A 20,907-nucleotide genomic window follows, 5' to 3' on the forward strand; every position below is an offset into this window, starting at 1 on the left:
TTTGACGAGGCCTTGAGAATGATGGGCGATGTTTAAAGGCGAGTCAAAATATTGGGGGCACGACCAATCTCCAACCAAGTTGTTAAACCAAGACTCGGTATGAAATTGACCGACCGAGGTTAGGCAAGTCCAAATCTTGAGGCTACAGACGATTATTATTCACCTTGAGGAGTTTTTCCAAATTGACCACGTCAATTTATGGGCGATCCAATGTGGAGAATGTTTGGTATGCTATACGGATCAAGTCCAAATAAGTGACTAATTATGGTGGTAATATAAAAGAAAAAGATGCATGGTGAGGAGAATTTACGTTTTTATGGCCGATAACAAAAAATATGTCAATTAAGATCATATTATTCAGGCGATTTATGATCGGCCGACCAAAATTATCAATAAGTGGAAGGTATTTTTATTGCTTTGGTTCTACAAATGTTGACTTGGCCGATTATATAGTTAATTTGCTATGTATTGGATTTAATCGGCCAAAAAATTAGTGGACTAATTAAAGAGAAACTTGCGTGATGTTTGCAATGGAAAGATTAATAAAGTTGCTTTCTCTTGAGATCAAAAAAAAAAATCGCCCATCATGATAAAGAGAAGAGAATGGAAGTGCTTATATAGCACGGTGACATGGCGATTCCTTGAATGAAAGTGGTGGACTATCCAATTGCAATTTGGTGTATCAATAATGTTCGAGCATTAAAGAAGGAAAAGGACCAGTTTTGTCCCTCAGATTAATCGGCTAATTGCAGTATAAATTGATAGCCATGCATACATATATTGGCTAGCAACTTAATGGTCGGTGATGTGTGATTGGCCGATCACTAAAATATGAAGCAGTGGAAGGCATTTATAATGAGGAAATTACATGTCATACGCCTAAATCTATTATCTTTGTAATTATACTCGGCCAAAAATCACAAGTGTAAGCGTGCTTTTTTTTAACTTTTCATTTGCAAAATTACGCCCTTTTCTATATAGCTTTTGTTTTACTTTTTTGATAGGTGCACCTATATACATATTTTTGATTGTATTGCTTGTTAGACACAATGTTATACTATGTTTCCACTATGTAAATATATTGTCTAATTCATATTTTTATTTATCATTTCTAATTAATATTAGTATGTCTTTTAATTTATTTATTCAATTCTATTTATTTGATACTTCTTTAGTTTACTGTTGATTTTATTTCATATTTAAATTTTTATAATTTAATTTATCTATATTTTCTTTATTAAGATGATAAATATAAGAATACAGAATATTAAAAATTGTTATATGATTAATGCTAGTAATTAATTTTTTTTTATTACACATGTTTTGTTATTCAATTAAACATTTAATATGCATTTATTTAAAAAATATTTACTTGAAAACTTGTTATCTAATTTTAAACACTTATTTTTAATGATTTAACACTTATTTTTCAGTTTTTCTTAATTTATACGCTTATCTTCTATAATTAAATTTTTTTTATTTTTTTTATTTTTTAAGCTTGGACATTTTATCTGTTATATTTATAAACTTGTTATCTTCTATAATTCCTATTCATATTTTTATTTATCATACTACTTTGTTTTGTTTTATCTAGTGCTCGTTAATTGTTTTTTTGTTGCTTGTTGGTTGCTATGTTGGTGTTTATTGGTTGCTCTTTGATTGTTTGTTGGTTGTTTTTTTTATGTTCGGTTGGGTATTTTGTGATTGTTTATTGGTTACCTATTATATAAGATATTGTTTACTCTATATTATTAGTTGCTATTAACAACTAACTTTATAGATCCATTTGCATGACAAAAGATTTTTATAACTTTTTTACGCTTAAATTAAAATGAAATAAGATGAATAACTATATAATGTTGGGTCAAAAGTCATATTGGCACTCACCTGTTTATTAATTATTATTATGTAATGCATTTTTATTTCATATGAAGAAAACAATGCTAAATAAAACTACCACAGTCTAATATTAATATGTAAGGTGACTTCGTCATTATTGTTGACATTTTTAGTTGCAACAATCTAAAATAACTTATATCTTTAATTAAAATATACTAAAACTTATTTATTAGTTAAAAAAGATGAGAATTATAAAGGGATATAAAAATATTCTATACTCCAACTTAAAATGATTCTCATAGTTAGATTTTTTCTTTTGTGAACATAGACAAAAATGTGACTATCATATTTTATGCAAAAACAACATAAGCAACTGAGAAACTATTGTAAAGCAACTAAAAAGCAACAAATTAAAAGATAAAAAATCACATTAAGAGTTATCTCCCTATAAAAATTAAAGATAATATAATATAATTTTATACTTTCATTCACATATATATAATGTAAATGAGTAATATAAATTTTGAAAACATTTTTTATTTTTTAAAGGCTTAATCGCGAAAAAAAGCCAAACTTTTATAACTTGTTGCAATTTAAATCAAACCTTTTAAATTTGCAATAATAGCCAAATATTGTAATTAGAATAAGAAAATCGATATATATTTAACCTTAAATTAGATATAAATTATCTATTTAAATTAAATACATCTAAATTTCTTTATTCTACCACAAAATATCTCAATAAAAAGTAGTCACGAGAAAAATATGTTTTTATAAAAAAAATGCAAAAAATAAAAATAAAAATGAGAGATGTTTTAAAAATAATTGAAATATGTACAAACATTTTTAATTGTGTATTATTGAAAATAAACAAATAATTCAAATTAATATAAAAAAAGAAGAAATTACTTTTCAGTGAAACAATTTAATGAACACATAATAAGCACTATTTAAAGTAACTTTTCTAAAAAAATTATCACATTTATAAATTTAATTAGTCAACTAATAAAATTATAATTATAATTTAATAGTCAATAAGTAATGCAAAATTTGAGTTATCATATCAATCCCTAGGTAAATGAGCACAATTATGACGTTCTCATATTTTTTTGTCTTTTAATAAAAAAATTAGTCCAGTTTTAGGAGTAGAAATAATATTTTTAAAAGAACGTACTTAAAGAATAATTTAATTAGAGCTGACCATTTTTTATTCAAAATGCTGACATTATTGAGAAAGAAATTAATGTGGCAAGGGGTAGAAGGTAAAAGCGTACGGGTGAATGTATATTTCATGGAAAGCGTATTTGTGCCAAAAGTTTATTGACAGCGTATAAAAGCTAACTCCTTCACAAAAAGGGATGTTTATATACAAAGCCCATTTATAATTTTATCGGCCCACTTAAATTAATTCAGAATCATGGACATATGGCCGATTAATTATGAAATTAAATCGGTTAAAATAAATTCCACGTATTATCTTACAAAATTTAATTATGCGGCTATTCAGCCGATACTTGTTTCAGAGTTCAAAAGTAAGGGTTGCTTCGGAGATCAAAGACATGCGATAAAAATACGTCTTCTCACCTTACTTGACATTCAGCTAAAAGATGAGAAGATGACAATAATATCCAAAAAACGGAAAAAATAACAAAAATGCTACGTTTGGTAGAATATTACATCAGCACTTGTCAAATCTGACACATTACAAAAAATACTTATTCCCTATAAAGCTGACACGTTGCGCGTGGGCTGACACAATTATTGTACCGTTTTCATCCAATTCTGCTCTCCTTAAATTTTTGTCTTTTCTATGCCAGCTAGTCACCTTATGCGCGTCCTTCACTCTCCTTTATATGGACCGCATGACTTGAAGAATAAGGGAACAAACCTTGATATTCCCCATTTCCATTATTTTAAAATAATACTCCCTCCGTCCCATTTAGGAAAGTACAAATGAATTTTGCACAAAGATTAATAAAATAAGACAATAATTTATTTTGTCATGTCTACCTCTATTAATTAGTATATTTTTTCATAATAATAGCATAAATGTATTGTAAATTGAGTTGCATTTAATACATATTGAAATAATTAAAGGGATAAAAGTGGAAGTTCAATATAAATTGGCACAGAAAACACGATATGGCCTTCTTAGATGGAACAAATAAAAATGGGATATGTCCCTTTTTAAACGGGACAGAGGGAGTATAATTAATCATTTCCATGTGAATGCTCTCCAGCCTGGCTCAGTCAAAGTTATCTCCTCCACTCATTTTTTGTAGCCAAATGTCGTAAAAAGGTCAAACCTTTCATAAAAGTTTCACAAAAGTCCTAACCTTTCAATTTCGTCGATTTTGGCCAAAAACATATTATTTGGTTTCAATTGTGGCCAACTCTCAATTTGATTTCATTTTGCCTATGTGGCGCCTACGTGACATGCACATATATTGAAAGGTCAGGATTTTTGTGAAACCAAATAATCCATTTTTGGCCAAAATCGACAAAATTGAAAGGTCAGAACTTTTATGAAACCAAATAATCAGTTTTTGGCTAAAATCGACAAAATTGAAAGGTCGGGACTTTTATGAAAGGTTTGGCTGTTTTTACGACATTTGGCCTTTTTTTTTAATAAACAACAATACTACTACAATATTTTTACGTTTTGTTTAAACTTTAAACCGTTTCTTAACCTCTAAAATGACTTTTTAACCTTTCGAATTTTATCTCACTCTTATTTCAGTTAATCATTCAATTATTAGATTTTATAAATAAATAATTTTTATTTATATTTACATAAAAATAAATTTAAAAACTATAACTAAATTAAAATTTAGATTTTTTTTGGTTGATCTAATTTTTTTAAAATATAATTCAAACATACCACCAATAGTTATCTTAGAATTCATATAAGATACATAGATGATACACTATTTATACCCAATACATCTCATAATACATATTAAATATAATTTTAATAGGGTTAATTACATATAAAATCACCATCTTTACACGAATTTTCAAAAATAACACGACCTTTAAAACGTGTCAATTCAGGGCATCACCTTTCATTTCTTTTCAAAAATAACATGAGCACGTTTTTAGATAAAATTTTGTTGACTTGGACACCCAATGTGAGTGCCACGTGTATGCCACGTTAGCAAAAATGCCACTAGAAATGTGCCCATGTTGTTTTTGAAAAGAAATGAAAGGTGGTGCCCTGAATTGCCACGTTTTAAAGGTCGTGTTATTTTTGCAATTTCATGTAAAGGTAGTGATTTTATATGTAATTAACCCATTTTGATACTACATATCAAAATACACATAATATATATTAAATGTAATTTTAATATTACATCTCAAAATGCAAACATAATACATATTAAATACAATTTTAATACTACATCTAAATATACAAATAATACATATTAAATACAACTTTAATGATACATCTCAAATAAACAAAAAATACATATTAAATAAATTTTAAATAAATTCATCGCATATACATAAAAAATATATATTAAATATATCTCAAATACACAAATAATACATATCAAATACAGTTTAATGATACATCACAAATGTACAAATAATATTTTTCTGAATCTCCAATTGTATCTTACTCATGCATATGTCAAAAACTGTGTGACACAATATACAAAAATATGTAAAAAAATATGAGCATTTTATTTTTGTTTTTACATAAAAAATTTAGATTTTGAAAACAATTGTGATACATCTAAAAAACATCTCAAACACATCTAAAAATTATCTCAGATACATTCTAAAAAAATGGTATATTAAACTTCTTATAAGTAAGACACTTATCTACTACAAACAAAATGAAAAAATATAGAAACAATGCACAACTAGTAACATACAAATATATTTCACCTAATATATACATGATACATCTATTAAATACTGTTAAAATATGATAATGTTCTCGATACATAAATAATACGTATTATATACAATTCTAATAATTAAAATAGAGATTCAGTACAAATTAACGGATTACACATAGAACATACTATAATTTATAGTAAATAATCTTTGCATCAGATTACACATAGAACATACTATAATTTATAATACAAATTAATAGTTTGAATCTAGAAAAAGAAAGAAAAAAAACTTCTGGTCCAGCCACTCCACCACCGTTTTGGTACATTAATCCATCACTCTTACAAACTTGTTCCATGTTCAATTAGTAAATACAGTAATATTTTGTTTGATTTTCAAAATCTAATTATATGACTTGGATTGATAGAAAACTAAGAACATGAAAAAAAATTAAATAAGAACCCTAGATCGAAAGCGATGTAATAATTCATAAATGAGAAATGAAAATCATTGTTTAAATAAAATGAAACAAACAAAAATACCCTGAAGAGACAAATTTATTTACTACAATGTCATATCAAGTAATTTCAATATTACAAATTAAAGATAAAACCAAGTTTAATATGACAATAAATAAATGATACATATTTAATACAAGGCACATACATAAAATACGTATTATTTATATATTTTAGATTATAAGTTCATACATGTCTATTAAAATAAAATAAAAATATTTCTATATTTTAATTTCACTTTAAACACAAAAAAAAAAAAAAAAAAAACAAAAAACATTACCAAGCCATCATCTTAAGAATTATGGCTCTTAGATTGCTCCATCGTCATCATCACCATCTCTCTGCGTAAGTGAAATCAACATTCTCGTTTGCATTTCATTCCTTTCAAATAATTTTCCCATCAATTCCATCATTTTCTCATTATCCTCCTTCATCTTCTCTATCAACTCTCCACTCCTCCGAACACCACCACTCTCCTCCTTTGCCTCCACCGCCTTATCTCCTTCGTCACAAGAATTTACTTCTCCTTCTTCCTTCTCAGCACCATTGATTTCCAATCGTCGAATCAGCTTGGCTCTCTCCTTGACTCATCTCCATAATTTCCGGTTCTGGACTTTTCTCAACGGTTTTAGAATCAGAGTTGACGCCGCTAACTTCTTCTTCTTCTTGCCGCTCTACACCGATGGCTTGATCATTTCTGGCATTATCACCGTTAGAATTAACAGAAACAACAATTTCTTGTAACCTAATAGCTTTTTTAATGACCGTTTTTCTCAGAGCCCTAACGCCTGATTTAAGAAAAGAGGAATTAAAAAGAATGAAATAAATAAATAAACGGAAAATCAACAAGAACAAAAAAAGTTGTTTAATTATGCAGTGTATAAAAAACTGCAACATGTAAAGATTAACCATGGTTTTTAATGGAAGAAATAACAAAATATAAAAAGTAAAAAGGAAGAAGACAAGCTACATGTGTTGATCTATGAAAATAAAAATTAAATCAAGACGACACGTGTAAGGCAGAGATGATTCACGTAAAATATGTAAAATAGTCCCGTTAATAGCAATTTAATGTAAACAAAAAATTAGCACAGGTGAAATAATTTTAGAGACTTAGCAATTTTGTAAAAGATATTCTTTACTCATGTTTAATAAAAAATTACTGTTACTTAAAAACAGTTAACAAAAAAAAATTCTAGATCTGAAAGTAAAAAAGAAGAAGAAGAAAAACGATAAATTATTTTGCCTCGACATTTGATCATATGCCTTTAAATTTTTTTTAAAGTCGTTAAAAACTTCTGATATTTATTCTTCATTCCGACAAAAACTCCGATTCAGATCTGAAAAAGAAAATACGGAAACAAAAAAACGGCGGCGGCGCAGCGAGAATGAAGGCGGCAGCGGAGCGGCGCTGAAACTTGATGAAGGCGGCGACCATGAAAAAGAATAAAAAAAAGGGGATGGAAGAATATGGAAGAAAATAACTGTTAATTTGAGAGATAAGAGAAAAGATCGTATAAAAGACATAATTATAAGATGTTAGGTTATGTTTATAAAATAAGATGGCGGAAAAAGTAAAAAAATGAGATGGATATATAAAAGTAAAGCCTAGCTCAATTTCGGTATTTTATATAAAAAGCCCTTTATTTTTATCTTAACTTAATATTTTTCTTGTTTAATTATTATCTTATCTTTAGTCATTATCTTTTTTAATTAGTTTAGTATTTATCTAAATAAGAGATTGTATCTCATTAGAATAGGTTTTCTATTTTAGGATTTGTCCCCTATAAATAGCTAGTATTATGTTTGTATTCAACACAACTCAAATTATCAATCAAACACAAATTTCAAAACCCTGCGTTTTTCTATCCCCAACCCCGCGGTTGGTTAACTTAGGAGTAGGAGTAGTTTAAACAATAATCTCGTATGGATTTCTTAATCTCCAAATTAATATTTTAATTTAGATAAATCAAATTCTGTTCAACTTTTCAAATCGAACCGGTTAAAACATCGATCCACACAATATCCATCTATAAATTTAAAGATTCGAGTTTGGAAATATTTCAACGCAAACAAAAGTATAATGTAACTAAATAAATATTAAAGCATATGCATACTTTTTATTTCTAATTAAATTGAATATGATGATATGACTCCTTTTTATAGATTATAGGGTTTTCTTTATGATTAGATCATCAAATTAAAATGCTAAATTTGTCCGTCAAACTTGTTAGCCAAAGAAATGGAATAAGAAAAAAAAAATATAAAGAAGAAATAGTTCGGCCATACTGCAAAGAAAATGAAATATGAGTTTGATTATAAATTCTTCTGGGAAGCATGAAATATAATTTCTCTTAATAAAATGTATATTTAAATATTAAAAGAATTCTATATTTATTGGCTGTTTTTTAGTTGCAATAATTATAAAAAAAATTATATAAAAAAAAATTATAAAAAAAAAGTTTTAGTTATTATTGAAAAATGTGAGAATTTAAAATTATACTTGTTTTCTTACAGCTAACTACAATAAAATAAATTCAGAGTCAGTAGTTTTAGGATTAAGAAAAATAGAAAAATTGTATATTAGCTTTTGATTGGTTAGATCCATAAATAAATTATGGACCGGAATTAGAAAACAATTCCCTTACTTTTTTTTATTGTTTTTAGGTTTAATTACTTAAAAAACCATATCTTAAACTTTTTTTCGTTTGTACTCTGACCTTATAAAAAAAGTCATTTGTACCTAATTTTGTGTTTTTCGGTTTCATCCCTACCCAAAAATATTAAAATTGCCTATTTTCACTTGAAAGAAAGTTTAAAATAATCATTTAATATGTTAATATACTAATTAGATGTATGAGATAATCTTTTATTTAATTATTTTTAGTTTTTTCATTCTTTAATTCATTAAATTGTCAATTAAATTTTTATATTGGGTAGAAATAAAATCTAAAAATACAAAATTGGGTACAAATGACTTTTTTACAAGGTCAGAGTATAACCGAAAAAAAAAGTCCAAACTGGGATTTTTTTGAATAATTAGGCCTTGTTTTTACTATTGTTGAAATGTTGGACTTTTATTTTTGGCCTAATTACTTAAAAACACCCCACCTTGAATTTTATTTTCATTTATACCCCGACCTAGAAAAATTTTCATTTGTACCCTATTTCGGGTTTTTCGTTTTCATCCCTACCAAAAGATGTTCGCCTGGAAATATTCCGGACTCGATTGAATTTATAATCGGGATCGGTTTGAGGTTTGATGCTTTAACGAACCTATGTAGATATTCGCAGGGCTTGTTTGGTTAAAAACACTTAACCACGTGATTTAAAGAGTAATAATCTGGGAGTTATGAACTCAGGCGAGATTAATACCGAAAACTACTCCTAAATTAAAACAATTCGGAGATTACGAGATAAAAAGCACTGGGCTTGGTTTTTGATTGATTGATTTGTTGATACAAAAATAATGAATCTCTGAGCTATTTATAGCTCCTCATAATCAAGACTCCTAATCCAACTAAGACTAAAACTCTAATAGAAAATCACTCCTAATGAGCTACAAATTCCTATAAGACAGAAAAAGCAATAATAAAAAGGCTTTCCGTTGGGCCTGGATCCCTAATAAGCCCACATGAAGTTCTACCTAGTAATTTCCTGGGCCGGTGTAAACACATCCCTACCCTAAAATTTTAAATTTTGACAATTTAATTTATCTAAAGATGAAAACATTATAAATAACTAAACATAAGGATTTTATGCTACTGTTTTAATTTTAAAAAATATAAATAAGTCCTTTAACTTTTAAAAGTTCCAAATACATCCTAACAAATTTTTTTAATTCTCATTTTTTATTTTCCGGTCTTGGAGGCCGGAGAAGAGCATCTTCTCCGGCCATGGTCTTGTTCTTCTCCAACCATGGAGCTGTTTTTCTCCGTGGCTGGAGAAGAACAGATCTGTTCTTCCCGGCCAAGGGAAGAAGAGATCTGCCGTTCTTCTCCATGGCCGGAGAAGAACAGCGAATCTGTTTCTTAACAGATCCGTCGGATTTGTTCTTCCATGAAGAACAGATCCTTTGAGGGATCAGTTCTTCCATGAAGAACAGATCCTTTGAGGGATCAGTTCTTCCATTGAAGAACGACCCTCATGGGTCGGTTCTTTAAGGAAGAACAGACCCTACAGGTCGGGTCTGATTTTCTTTGAAGAACGATCTTTTTTTGTTTTAACATTTTAAATTTTTAATGAAATAATTTTTTTTAAATCGATTTTATTTATTATAAAGCATATTTGTTTAATGTTTTTAAATTTTAAAAATATATTGAATGGATTAAATAATTGTTAATAACATTAATATTTAATTAGAATATAGGTTAAAAATAAAGGATTAATTTGAATATTTTTTTAAATGAAAAGAGTTCAATTTAACTCATTGGGGTAGGGATGAAAATGAAAAACCTAAAATAGGATACTGTTTGCACTGGTCCAAAAAGAGCTCATATGGGCTAATTCAGGTTTTTTGAGCCCAAAAGCTATCAACTATCATTTTGTTCCTATCTTAGCTTAATAGTTATCTTTTTTAGTCATTATCTTATTTTTAGTCATTATCTTAATTATTTAGTTTAGTATTATCTAAATAAGAGATTGTATCTCACTAGATTAGGTTTTCTATTTTAGGGTTTGTCCCCTATAAATAGCTAGCTTTAGGTTTGTATTAACTACAACTCAAATCAATCAAACAAATACAACTTCAAAGCCCTGTGCTTTTTTATCCCCAACCTCCGCGGTTGGTTAATTTAGGAGTAGTTTTCAGTATTAATCTCGCCTGAGTTCATAACTCTCAGATTATTACTATTAGATCACGTGGTTAAGTGTCTTTAACCAAACAACACATTTTTCTGACTAAATTTCGGTCTAAAGCATATTTCCATACAGAACCCATTATAAATTCAAAGATTCGCGTGTCTGGAAATTTTCCACGCAAACATCTTTTGGCGACTCCACTGGGGACGTGTTATGGTCGACACAAGGACTGTATTTAAGAAGAAAAGTGTCAAATTCAGACTCTTTGCAAGCTGTGGTGCGATCATAGTTTTGATCAAATCATGTCTTATTATTCGAGTCAACTATCGGTGATCATAGAGAATATGAGAGCCGAACGTGCTGCTATGCAAAGGGAGATCATGGCCGATTTTAATAAATTAAATTCGGCTATAAATAATCTTGCTAAGGTGTTAGGAGGCGAACAGATCAAAGAGCCAGCCTATGACTACGAGATCACCGAGTTTTCTTTAAACTATACTAAAGAGATTGATAGTGTTGATGAAATCCACACCGATGGTGACATCGAGGCCGATCTTGACGTTAGTGATACTGAGACCGAAGAAACTTGCATCAATAATGATCCTAATATTAGTATTAACCTTGATGATATCAAGGATGATATTTTTAGGCTAGTCAACGATACTGGGGGCATGGGCGATCTCCATTCCTTTTAAAGGGTCAAATCCCTTCGGATTTTGTACAAACTGATATTGCTGATGATGAAAACACCGAGAGGCAAGGCCGATCACCATCGCCTTGATAAGTCATGCCGAATTGATTGTTAAGAATCTAACAAGGTATGTGTCGCGGTCAATGATTCATGGAAAATGGAATGAAATTTTTAGTCAAGGTACAACTTACTTTTTACTATATTTTCGGTCAAAAATTCAATATATGAAAGAACAGATTAAGCCGATTTATAATAAAAAGTTTCGCTTTAAATTTTGGACGATCTATTTAAAACAACCACAAAGGAAAAGAAAAGGTTGATCGTTTAAAATTGAAAGTAAGCCGATCACAATATTACAAATTGGTTAATGTTGTGTTAAGTGATCGGTTAAAAACGTTTTAAATAAGCGAAGGTGGCCGATCAACAATGACGTTATTTTTAAAAATTAAATTGATCGGCCAAGTGACGATCAATGCATTTTAAGAGTGCAAGTATGCCGATTCAATGGGTTAAGAAAGTGGTTCAGTGATATTGAGAATCGGCCAAGTAAATTATTTGTGGAATGGAAAAGCTAAATGGTGACATGGCGATTAAAAAGAGATTCAGAGTCCAAAAGTAAGGGTTGCTTCGGAGATCAAAGACACACGATAAAAATACGTCTTCTCACCTTACTTGACATTCAACTAAAAAGACGTGGGGGGCATTGTTTGCACTGGTCCAAAAAGAGCTCATATGGGCTAATTCAGGTTTTTTGAGCCCAAAAGCTATCAACTATCATTTTGTTCCTATCTTAGCTTAATAGTTATCTTTTTTAGTCATTATCTTATTTTTATAGTCATTATCTTAATTATTTAGTTTAGTATTATCTAAATAAGAGATTGTATCTCACTAGATTAGGTTTTCTATTTTAGGGTTTGTCCCCTATAAATAGCTAGCTTTAGGTTTGTATTAACTACAACTCAAATCAATCAAACAAATACAACTTCAAAGCCCTGTACTTTTTTATCCCCAACCTCCGCGGTTGGTTAATTTAGGAGTAGTTTTCAGTATTAATCTCGCCTGAGTTCATAACTCCCAGATTATTACTATTAGATCACGTGGTTAAGTGTCTTTAACCAAACAACACATTTTTCTGACTAAATTTCGGTTTAAAGCATACTTCCATACAGAACCCATTATAAATTCAAAGATTCGCGTGTCTGGAAATTTTCCACGCAAACAGATACAAATGCAAATTTTCCTAGATCGAGATATAAACGCAAAAAACATTTAAAATGGGGTGTTTTTAAGTAATTAGGCTTTTATTTTTCAGTTTTCAAGCAGCTTCTGCGAATTCAGATGTGAAAATTATCCTTAAATATGGAGGCTTAATTGAACGGCTAGGATCCCTCGTAGAATATTCTCTTTTGCACCTGTCTATCGAGGGTTTTGATCCTAATCCAAAGGACTCGTGGCAAACACGTGACAGTACATAAATAGATTAAACATATTCCTAGTGCTAATTATGGTAGGTTGGACCAATTAGTATACTGTAGGTGAGGTGGCTAGATAAGAACCACGAAACTCAAAATTAAGGCTACTAATTACTACTAGTATATTACTAATGCTTATCCTTAATTTTCTAGTCTTTTCGTCTAATTGCTTTCTGGAAAGAGGGAAAGTGGCAGCTTGGCCCCTGATGATTACAACTTATGATTTTTTTTAAATTCATTTTAACGATGCAATTTGCTTTCTAAATTATAATTTATCATATATTATTTTATTACAATATTATTTAGTTTGTACTAACACATATATTTAATATAAAGTTGGGGCCAGTGAGGCCTAATCCAAATGGTTAAGGCGCTCCAGTGCATTCCTGAGATTTCGGTTTCGAGTCTCAATAGGGTCAGTGTTTAAAGCCGAATTAAAAATGAAAGTTTAACTACTAACCACTAACTACTAACGTAATTAGATTCTACCACAGTCAAAAAAAAATAAATATAAAGTTGGGTTAGTTGCAAATTATATCACGAACTTTAATTCTAATTTTCAATTATAACACGAACTTTAAAATTTGATAATGTCAGTAATCAACTTTTATTTTTTGGCAAATTGGTACATCGATCTAAATAAATACTGACGTGGATATTGTAATATACCGCCACGTGTCGTTGCATGATTGATCGGTGTATCAATTTGCCAAAATATGAAAGTTGGTTATTGATATCGCCAAATTTTAAAGTTTCTGTTGTAATTGAAAATTAAGGTAAAGTTTGTGATTTGATTTGCAATTAATCCTATAAAATTTTAAAAAATTATTTTATATTAAATTTAATTACTTTTTAAATTTAAATATTTATATTCTTTATTAATTGCGATCAATTTAAATTTTTATCTAATATTTTTAAAATTATAATTATTTTCTAATCTTTGAATTTTTCTTTTTAAACCCAATTTTTTTATGACATTTAGTAATTGGGATCATATTTTATTTTACAGTATCCTTTTTAGAAACGTTAATTTTGTTTTTAGATAGGAATTCATAATTATTCATTCCTTTTTTTATCTGATCATAAGGTGTCCTGAACGAGTTCCAATTATGAAACAGTATTTTTAAATCTTCTACATTCAGACTAATTCCAACTCGAGCAGGGTAGATCTTTTTTGGGAGACAAAATTCTGACCTCAAATTTTAAACGGCTACATACATAAATACGGTTTAAACCCGCGACCTCACTTAAATTAGAAGATCGCCTTATTAACTCATGTACGTCATGGTGTTAATTATTCATTCCTTTTAACAAATGAATGCTACAATCATTCAATTGAATCATTCGATTGTTAAAAAGATACTGCATTGCTGACTTCATTTTAAGAAAATCCATAATTATTTTTGGCAGCATGTGAAAGACCACCAAATTAGTGCCAAACTGGCTAAATGCTTGGAAATTTCAATAGAAACAAAATATTATCTAGTTTTATGAATACAATCAAGTAACTATTGGATATGTATGTATATTGGTATGATTGAGTTCAGTTGTATTGTTTGAATCCAGTTACTTATCAATTATATAATTAATTACCTTCAGAAAAAAAAAATATAATCTTTTTAAATTTTATTATTTCAAAATATTCAATTTTTTATTTTTTTTATTTGTGGTTCAATCTTCAGACACATTACTTTTGATCTAATTCCAGTACCTGGATTTCAACTATAAGATGTCCAATTTTTTTACAAAAAGTTAAATATTTTGATGTTTTATTTATAATAAAAATATTCAAACTTCGTCAATTATCAAAATAATTTAATTTGATTATATATAAAAAAAAACAGATTTAATTTTTTATTTGCATATATGTCAAATTGGTTACAATTAAAATACAATTATCATAATTAAAAAACTAGCGTTTTTTCTAAAATAATGAACTATGAATAAATAAAATTTAAAACTTAATTTTTTTTGAGTGATTTAGGTATTTTTAAAAATATATAACTGAATTCATGCATTATAATAATAGACATGACTACTTATAAAAATTAAAAATAGTGCAAATTATTGTGAGACCCTTCACATATGTCATAATTTAGAGTTAGGTATCTCTTATTTTAAAATTAAACAATTTGGTACCTCATTTTTAATTCCGTTAACAATTAAAGGCTTATATTAGTTCCGTTAATAATTTGGTATTCACTTTTAAACGATTTGTGACCCCACTTCCAATTATATCAACGATTTTCGACACCTCACTTTTAATTTTATTAACGGTTTGATATCCAAATTTAACAAAGGTTGTAATTGTTTGTAAAATTAAAAATGAGGCACCATATCATTTGATTTGCAAATAAGAGATACCAAATTATGAATTATGACATATCTAGAGAATCTCATAGTAATTTGCTCTTAAAAATATTAGTAAAAATTAATCTCCATTTTATAATTTAAAAACCATACCGCCATCTCGTATTAGAGTTTAACTTCTTACTTTTGCGCTCTTTTTCAAATCTGATTTTAGCGTTTTTATAAAAGTGTTTAAAACATTTTCTAAAGGCACGATTTGCAACCGTTTTCAATAACAGTTTTTACAAAAGTTTCAAACAGTTTTTAAAAACATAATTTACAGTAATTTGTAAAAACAATTTTTAACTCCCGTGTTTAAAAAGGTTTTTAAACCATAGTTTGCAACAATTTTTAAAACATAGTATCCAAAATAGTTTGTGTAAGAGTTTCAAACAATTTTTCATGTTATATTAACAAATATTGTGAATTTTAGAGTTGTAGTGTATTACTTCTGCATTTTTATTGTGATTTGTTGTGTTCTTGCATTTGTTAATTCTACAGTACGATTTGTTAATGATGGTTGATTGCTGAATAATTTTAATATTACAGTGATGATATTGTTGATCTTGTGTTGATATTCAGTTGACATTTTGTTGATCTTGTCAAATTGTATTAAAGTAGAGTACTGATACTTGATTGATTTTATAATTGACGAAGAAGACGTCATTGTATGTGAAAAATATTAAAAGAATTAAATTTTTTTCAAAATAAAATAGTGATACATTAAAGTTTAATTAATATGTGACTGATTTTTGATTGATATTAGAATTGGTGAAAAATACGACATTGTGCAAAAAAATAAAAAAATAAATATTCAGTATACTAATAAATGCAGAAAAATTACAGGCAAAAAATAAATAATTAAAAAAAATGAAAAATAAAAGTTAATTGAAAAATTAAATTATCTAGTGTACTATATTTTAATTTAATCCTTTGTTGATATTTTGTTAACTTTAAAATTGACGAAGAAAACAAAACTTTATATTAAAAAAATCAAAAAAATCAAAACAATTAAAAATTAAATAGTTGATGTATAATAAGTGCATAAAAATTATAGGGAAAATGTGCAGAAATGACCCTCATGTATAAACCGTGTCTCTTGTTGGCACTTCATGTATTTCGGATCTCAAATATGACACTAACGTTGTGAAAAAGTGTTAAAAAACACAAAAAATGGACGGCGTTAAACAGAAATGTGTACGGTATTAAACAAAAATGTTAACATAAGGGTCATTTTTTTATAATTTTTCAAGATGCTAGGGTCATTTTTGAGATCTAAAATACATGAATTGCCAACATTAGGGGTGTGCATTCGGTTTGAACCGAACCGAATTTTTGGGTTTTTAAAAACCGATTCGAATCGAAATTTTAGAGAAAGAAAATATTTCAAACCGAACCGAACCGGTCAGTTTGGTCATTTTTTTTGGTTCAGTTTATATGTAAAACAGTCAAAAAAAATTTTACACTTAAAACCGAACCGAACCGACCAACATAAATTTATGTACAATTTTAAACCGAACTGAATTTGTCAGTTCGGTTTTTCGGTTTCGGTCAATTTTGCACATCCCTAACCAACATGAGATGCATGCTATACATTATGGTCATTTTTGTAACTTTTTCCAAAATTATATATAAAAAGTTAAAAAATATTAAAAAAGAAAGCATAAAAAACCCCATCTTTTTAGGGACGATGACAAAAGTACCTAAAATTTAAAAATATTTACAAAAGTGCCTGTAAACTTTTTTTATTTATAAAAATACGACTGATTTAAAATTAATTACAAAAGTACCAAAAAATGAAAATTAATTACAAAAGTACGATTTGTATAATGTTGGTATAATTATGATATAATTTTGGAATACTAAAACTATAAATCAGATAATTTAAAAATAATATTTGGTTTATTATTGGTATAATTTCAGTATATTTTCGGTACATCGATTATAAATTTTTATATATATTTTCTAATTGATAACATGTATATTTTTTATATATATACTTTTCACTATAGTTGGTAATGAACTAGAGAATTTGTATATTGTTGGTATAATTTTAGTATATTGTTAGATTAATATTTAGTATGCAATGTGGTGTAATGTTGATATAATAATAAAATTTCAGTATATTTTGATGCGTACATTTTTGGTATACTGTTGGTATAATTTTGGTATATTATTAATTTAATTTTTAGTATACGATTTGATGTAATTTTGGTAAAATATTAATAAAATCTCAGTATGTATAATGTCGGTATAATTTTAGTATAGTGTTGATATAATGTTGATATAATGTTAGTTTATTAGTATACTCATTATATCCACAGCATACACCGCATGTTTGATATTTTTTTTATTTTTTTTACTTTTATAAATATTATTAATATTTTTGTAAATGAAAAAAGTCAACATATACTTTTATAATTTTTTTTATTTTTTTTTGGTAAATGGTGTAATTTCCTCATCTTTTTATTGATATTTTCTTTTCTTTTGGCTCGGCCTCATTTTGTAAAAATCAAAACACTTTTGATGAATAGAACAAAGTGGAAACAACTAACTCCAATGACAAAAACTCAAAAAAGTCAAAATTAGGAAGAGTGAAATTGATTTTGTCTACTCATTAAAATGTGGACATTGGACCTTATCATCATCATCATCCTATCCTAGGTATATATTATTTGAAGTCAATAAAATAACCAATCAAAACCATGCAAGCTCACACACACACACACTAGCTAATAGCTATATGACAACAAACCTTCACTAATAAAACCCACACCCTTCCCTTTGCAAACACCTCCCCCACTTCAGCCCCAGCTTACATCTTCATTTCCTAACTATCTTTTAGAACCAAACCCATAATTTTATTCTCCTAAATATCTTGTTATTTTTATAGTTTTTGTTTGATCAGAAAATAATAATGCAAGGAAAAAGTAGCTGTGAATTACCTCCTGGTTTTAGGTTCCACCCAACTGATGAGGAATTGATCATGTATTACCTTCGTAACCAAGCAACATCTAAGCCATGCCCTGTCTCCATAATACATGAAGTTGATATATACAAGTTTGATCCCTGGCAATTACCTGGTTAGTTTCTATATTATACCCAATTCCCTTATTTGTTTTACTTTTTTTATGATCTACGTAGCACGGAAACGGACACGGAAAAACAGGACACGGACACCAAGTGTCCAACATGTTTCTGAAACGGAAAACGTTGATCGAGTGGAGTGTATATGTGCTACCTAGTTTATGATTGATATGATATGTTGTATATTATGCAGAGAAAGCAGAATTTGGTGAAAAGGAATGGTACTTTTTCAGCCCTCGTGACCGGAAGTATCCGAATGGCGTAAGGCCTAACCGAGCAACAGTTTCTGGGTATTGGAAGGCTACTGGCACAGATAAGGCCATTTACAGTGCTTCTACTTATGTGGGTGTCAAGAAAGCTCTTGTGTTTTACAAAGGGAAGCCACCGAAGGGTATTAAAACTGATTGGATCATGCATGAATATCGTTTAAATGATTCAACAAAGTATACCATCAAACAAAATGGATCCATGAGAGTAAGCTCTTCTCCAACCATTCAACTTTAATTTATGTTATATATCAGAGCAAATTACTATGAGACTCCTGTATATGTCATAATCCACGGTTTGGTATTTCTTGTTTGAAAATCAAATAATTTGATATCTCATTTTTAATGTCGTTAATGATTTAGTACTTCATTTTCAAACAATTTGGTACCTCACTTTTAATTCTGTTAATAATTTGATCTGACAGAAGGCTGTAATTGTTTGCATAATCAAAATTGAAGTACCATATCGTTTGATTTTTAAACAGAACATGAAATATGACATATGTGGGGGGTCTCGCAGTAATTTGATATAAATATTATTTCAATGTTTGATTTCGGTTTTATGTTTTTCAGCTGGATGATTGGGTCTTGTGTAGAATTTATAAGAAGAAGAACGTATCAAGACACTTATTAGAGGAGAAGATTGAAGATACAGATACCAAATTGGACAAACCTGGTGTTCATGATGCTACTCAACAACAGCAAATCTTGAAATTTCCGAGGACCTTTTCGCTTACTCATCTATTAGAATTGGATTACATGGTTCCAATTTCACAGCTTTTGAGTGATAACACATACACTTCATGTTTCGATTTTCAAAGTACGATGACCAACTGTGGGACTGGCAATGTTGAGAAATTTCAGCAAGGAGAAATACCTCAACAACATACAGATTCTGGGAAATTACAGGTGAATCAGGGTAGCATCTTCAACCAATCACTATTTGCCAATCCAATGGCTTATGAATTCAAGTGATTGCCTGATTTCGGACTAGTTCAAGAACTGATGATTTCGGTTTTGTTGTAAGCTATGTTGCACGAAACTTCTTACTCCCACATTTCGGCGTTTTAATTAATATTTTGGACTGTTCCGTGCTATATAGGTTATAGGATACGACTGTGTTCGACACCAATTTACAAGATGTCGAAATTGTTAATATGCATATTACGCGATAGTAAATTAGATCAGCTAGGAAATTCTGAGTGTTAGTGTAGTTTACACATAACACGAAGCTTGAATGATGTACATGATCATTACATTCACCAAATGAAGCTGTTTTTCTTTTTGTTTATATTGAGAATATAGATTATTTGAAGTATTTGGCTTTTTTTTTATCTATTTCATATTGAGAATATAAATTATTTGAAGTATTTGGCTTTTTTTTTATCTATTTATAGTTGTTCGGATTTGTTGAAATATTCATTGAAAAGTATTTATCAACTTTTAGATAACAGATTTAAAAAGTGATAGCTATCCTAAAATAAGCAGGCAATTGTAGTGCTGGTCAAACAAAACTTTGGAGAATCAATTTGGGTGATGCAATATGAGTTTGGTGCATGCATGGTTAAATACAGGGACCAGAATTTAGAAAATACAATTAATAATGGCTTAATCTGATGCAACATTCCATTTAAATAAGTTTCACCTTTTATTTTATTACTTGAGTTATTCAAGTATGAAAACAACAATATTTATCAACTCTTTTTTATACGGGGGGACTCATTCTCCCAAACCAAAACCAAATTTATTGTTAAACCTTGGGATGTGGACTGCCCGCAAGCCAACATATTTGACAATTCCGGACTATAATTGTCAGTAGTTCAATCCTAACCACTCCATTTATCAACTCTGCTCCTCCTACAAGAATTGCCATTTTTTTACTCATTTTAGTTTATATCAAGAGGTTAAAATTAGGTTAAGAGCATAAAAGAGATGAAGCAATTTTATCTCAAGTCATCCTAAAGCATACCAAGATCATGACAGAAAATTGCTGATTCTTTTACTTCATCAACTTTGCCACTAACCTGTTTCTTAACCAA

The 20,907-nt window shown here is 28.7% G+C and overlaps 1 protein-coding gene across 1 annotated transcript; it reads left to right on the forward strand.

The window, feature by feature from the left end:
- Window positions 1-18,217: 18,217 nt before the first annotated feature.
- On the forward strand, window positions 18,218-20,159 carry LOC126685820 (NAC domain-containing protein 2). Its single transcript, XM_050379786.2, has 3 exons — window positions 18,218-18,598; window positions 18,796-19,076; window positions 19,442-20,159. Exons 1-3 carry the CDS (start codon window positions 18,433-18,435, stop codon window positions 19,841-19,843), a joined length of 849 nt encoding a protein of 282 aa, XP_050235743.1. The 5' UTR covers window positions 18,218-18,432; the 3' UTR covers window positions 19,844-20,159.
- Window positions 20,160-20,907: the final 748 nt, after the last annotated feature.

Source organism: Mercurialis annua, linkage group LG6, assembly GCF_937616625.2.
Source record: "Mercurialis annua linkage group LG6, ddMerAnnu1.2, whole genome shotgun sequence".
Classification (NCBI taxonomy): Eukaryota; Viridiplantae; Streptophyta; class Magnoliopsida; order Malpighiales; family Euphorbiaceae; genus Mercurialis; species Mercurialis annua.

Excerpts from the sequence above, each read along its gene's own strand:
- LOC126685820 (XM_050379786.2), top strand. The coding sequence starts at position 18,433 with ATGCAAGGAAAAAGTAGCTGTGAATTACCTCCTGGTTTTAGGTTCCAC. Across the intron at positions 18,599-18,795 it reads TGATCCCTGGCAATTACCTG|AGAAAGCAGAATTTGGTGAA; the intron begins GTTAGTTTCTAT and ends TATATTATGCAG. Across the intron at positions 19,077-19,441 it reads AACAAAATGGATCCATGAGA|CTGGATGATTGGGTCTTGTG; the intron begins GTAAGCTCTTCT and ends TATGTTTTTCAG.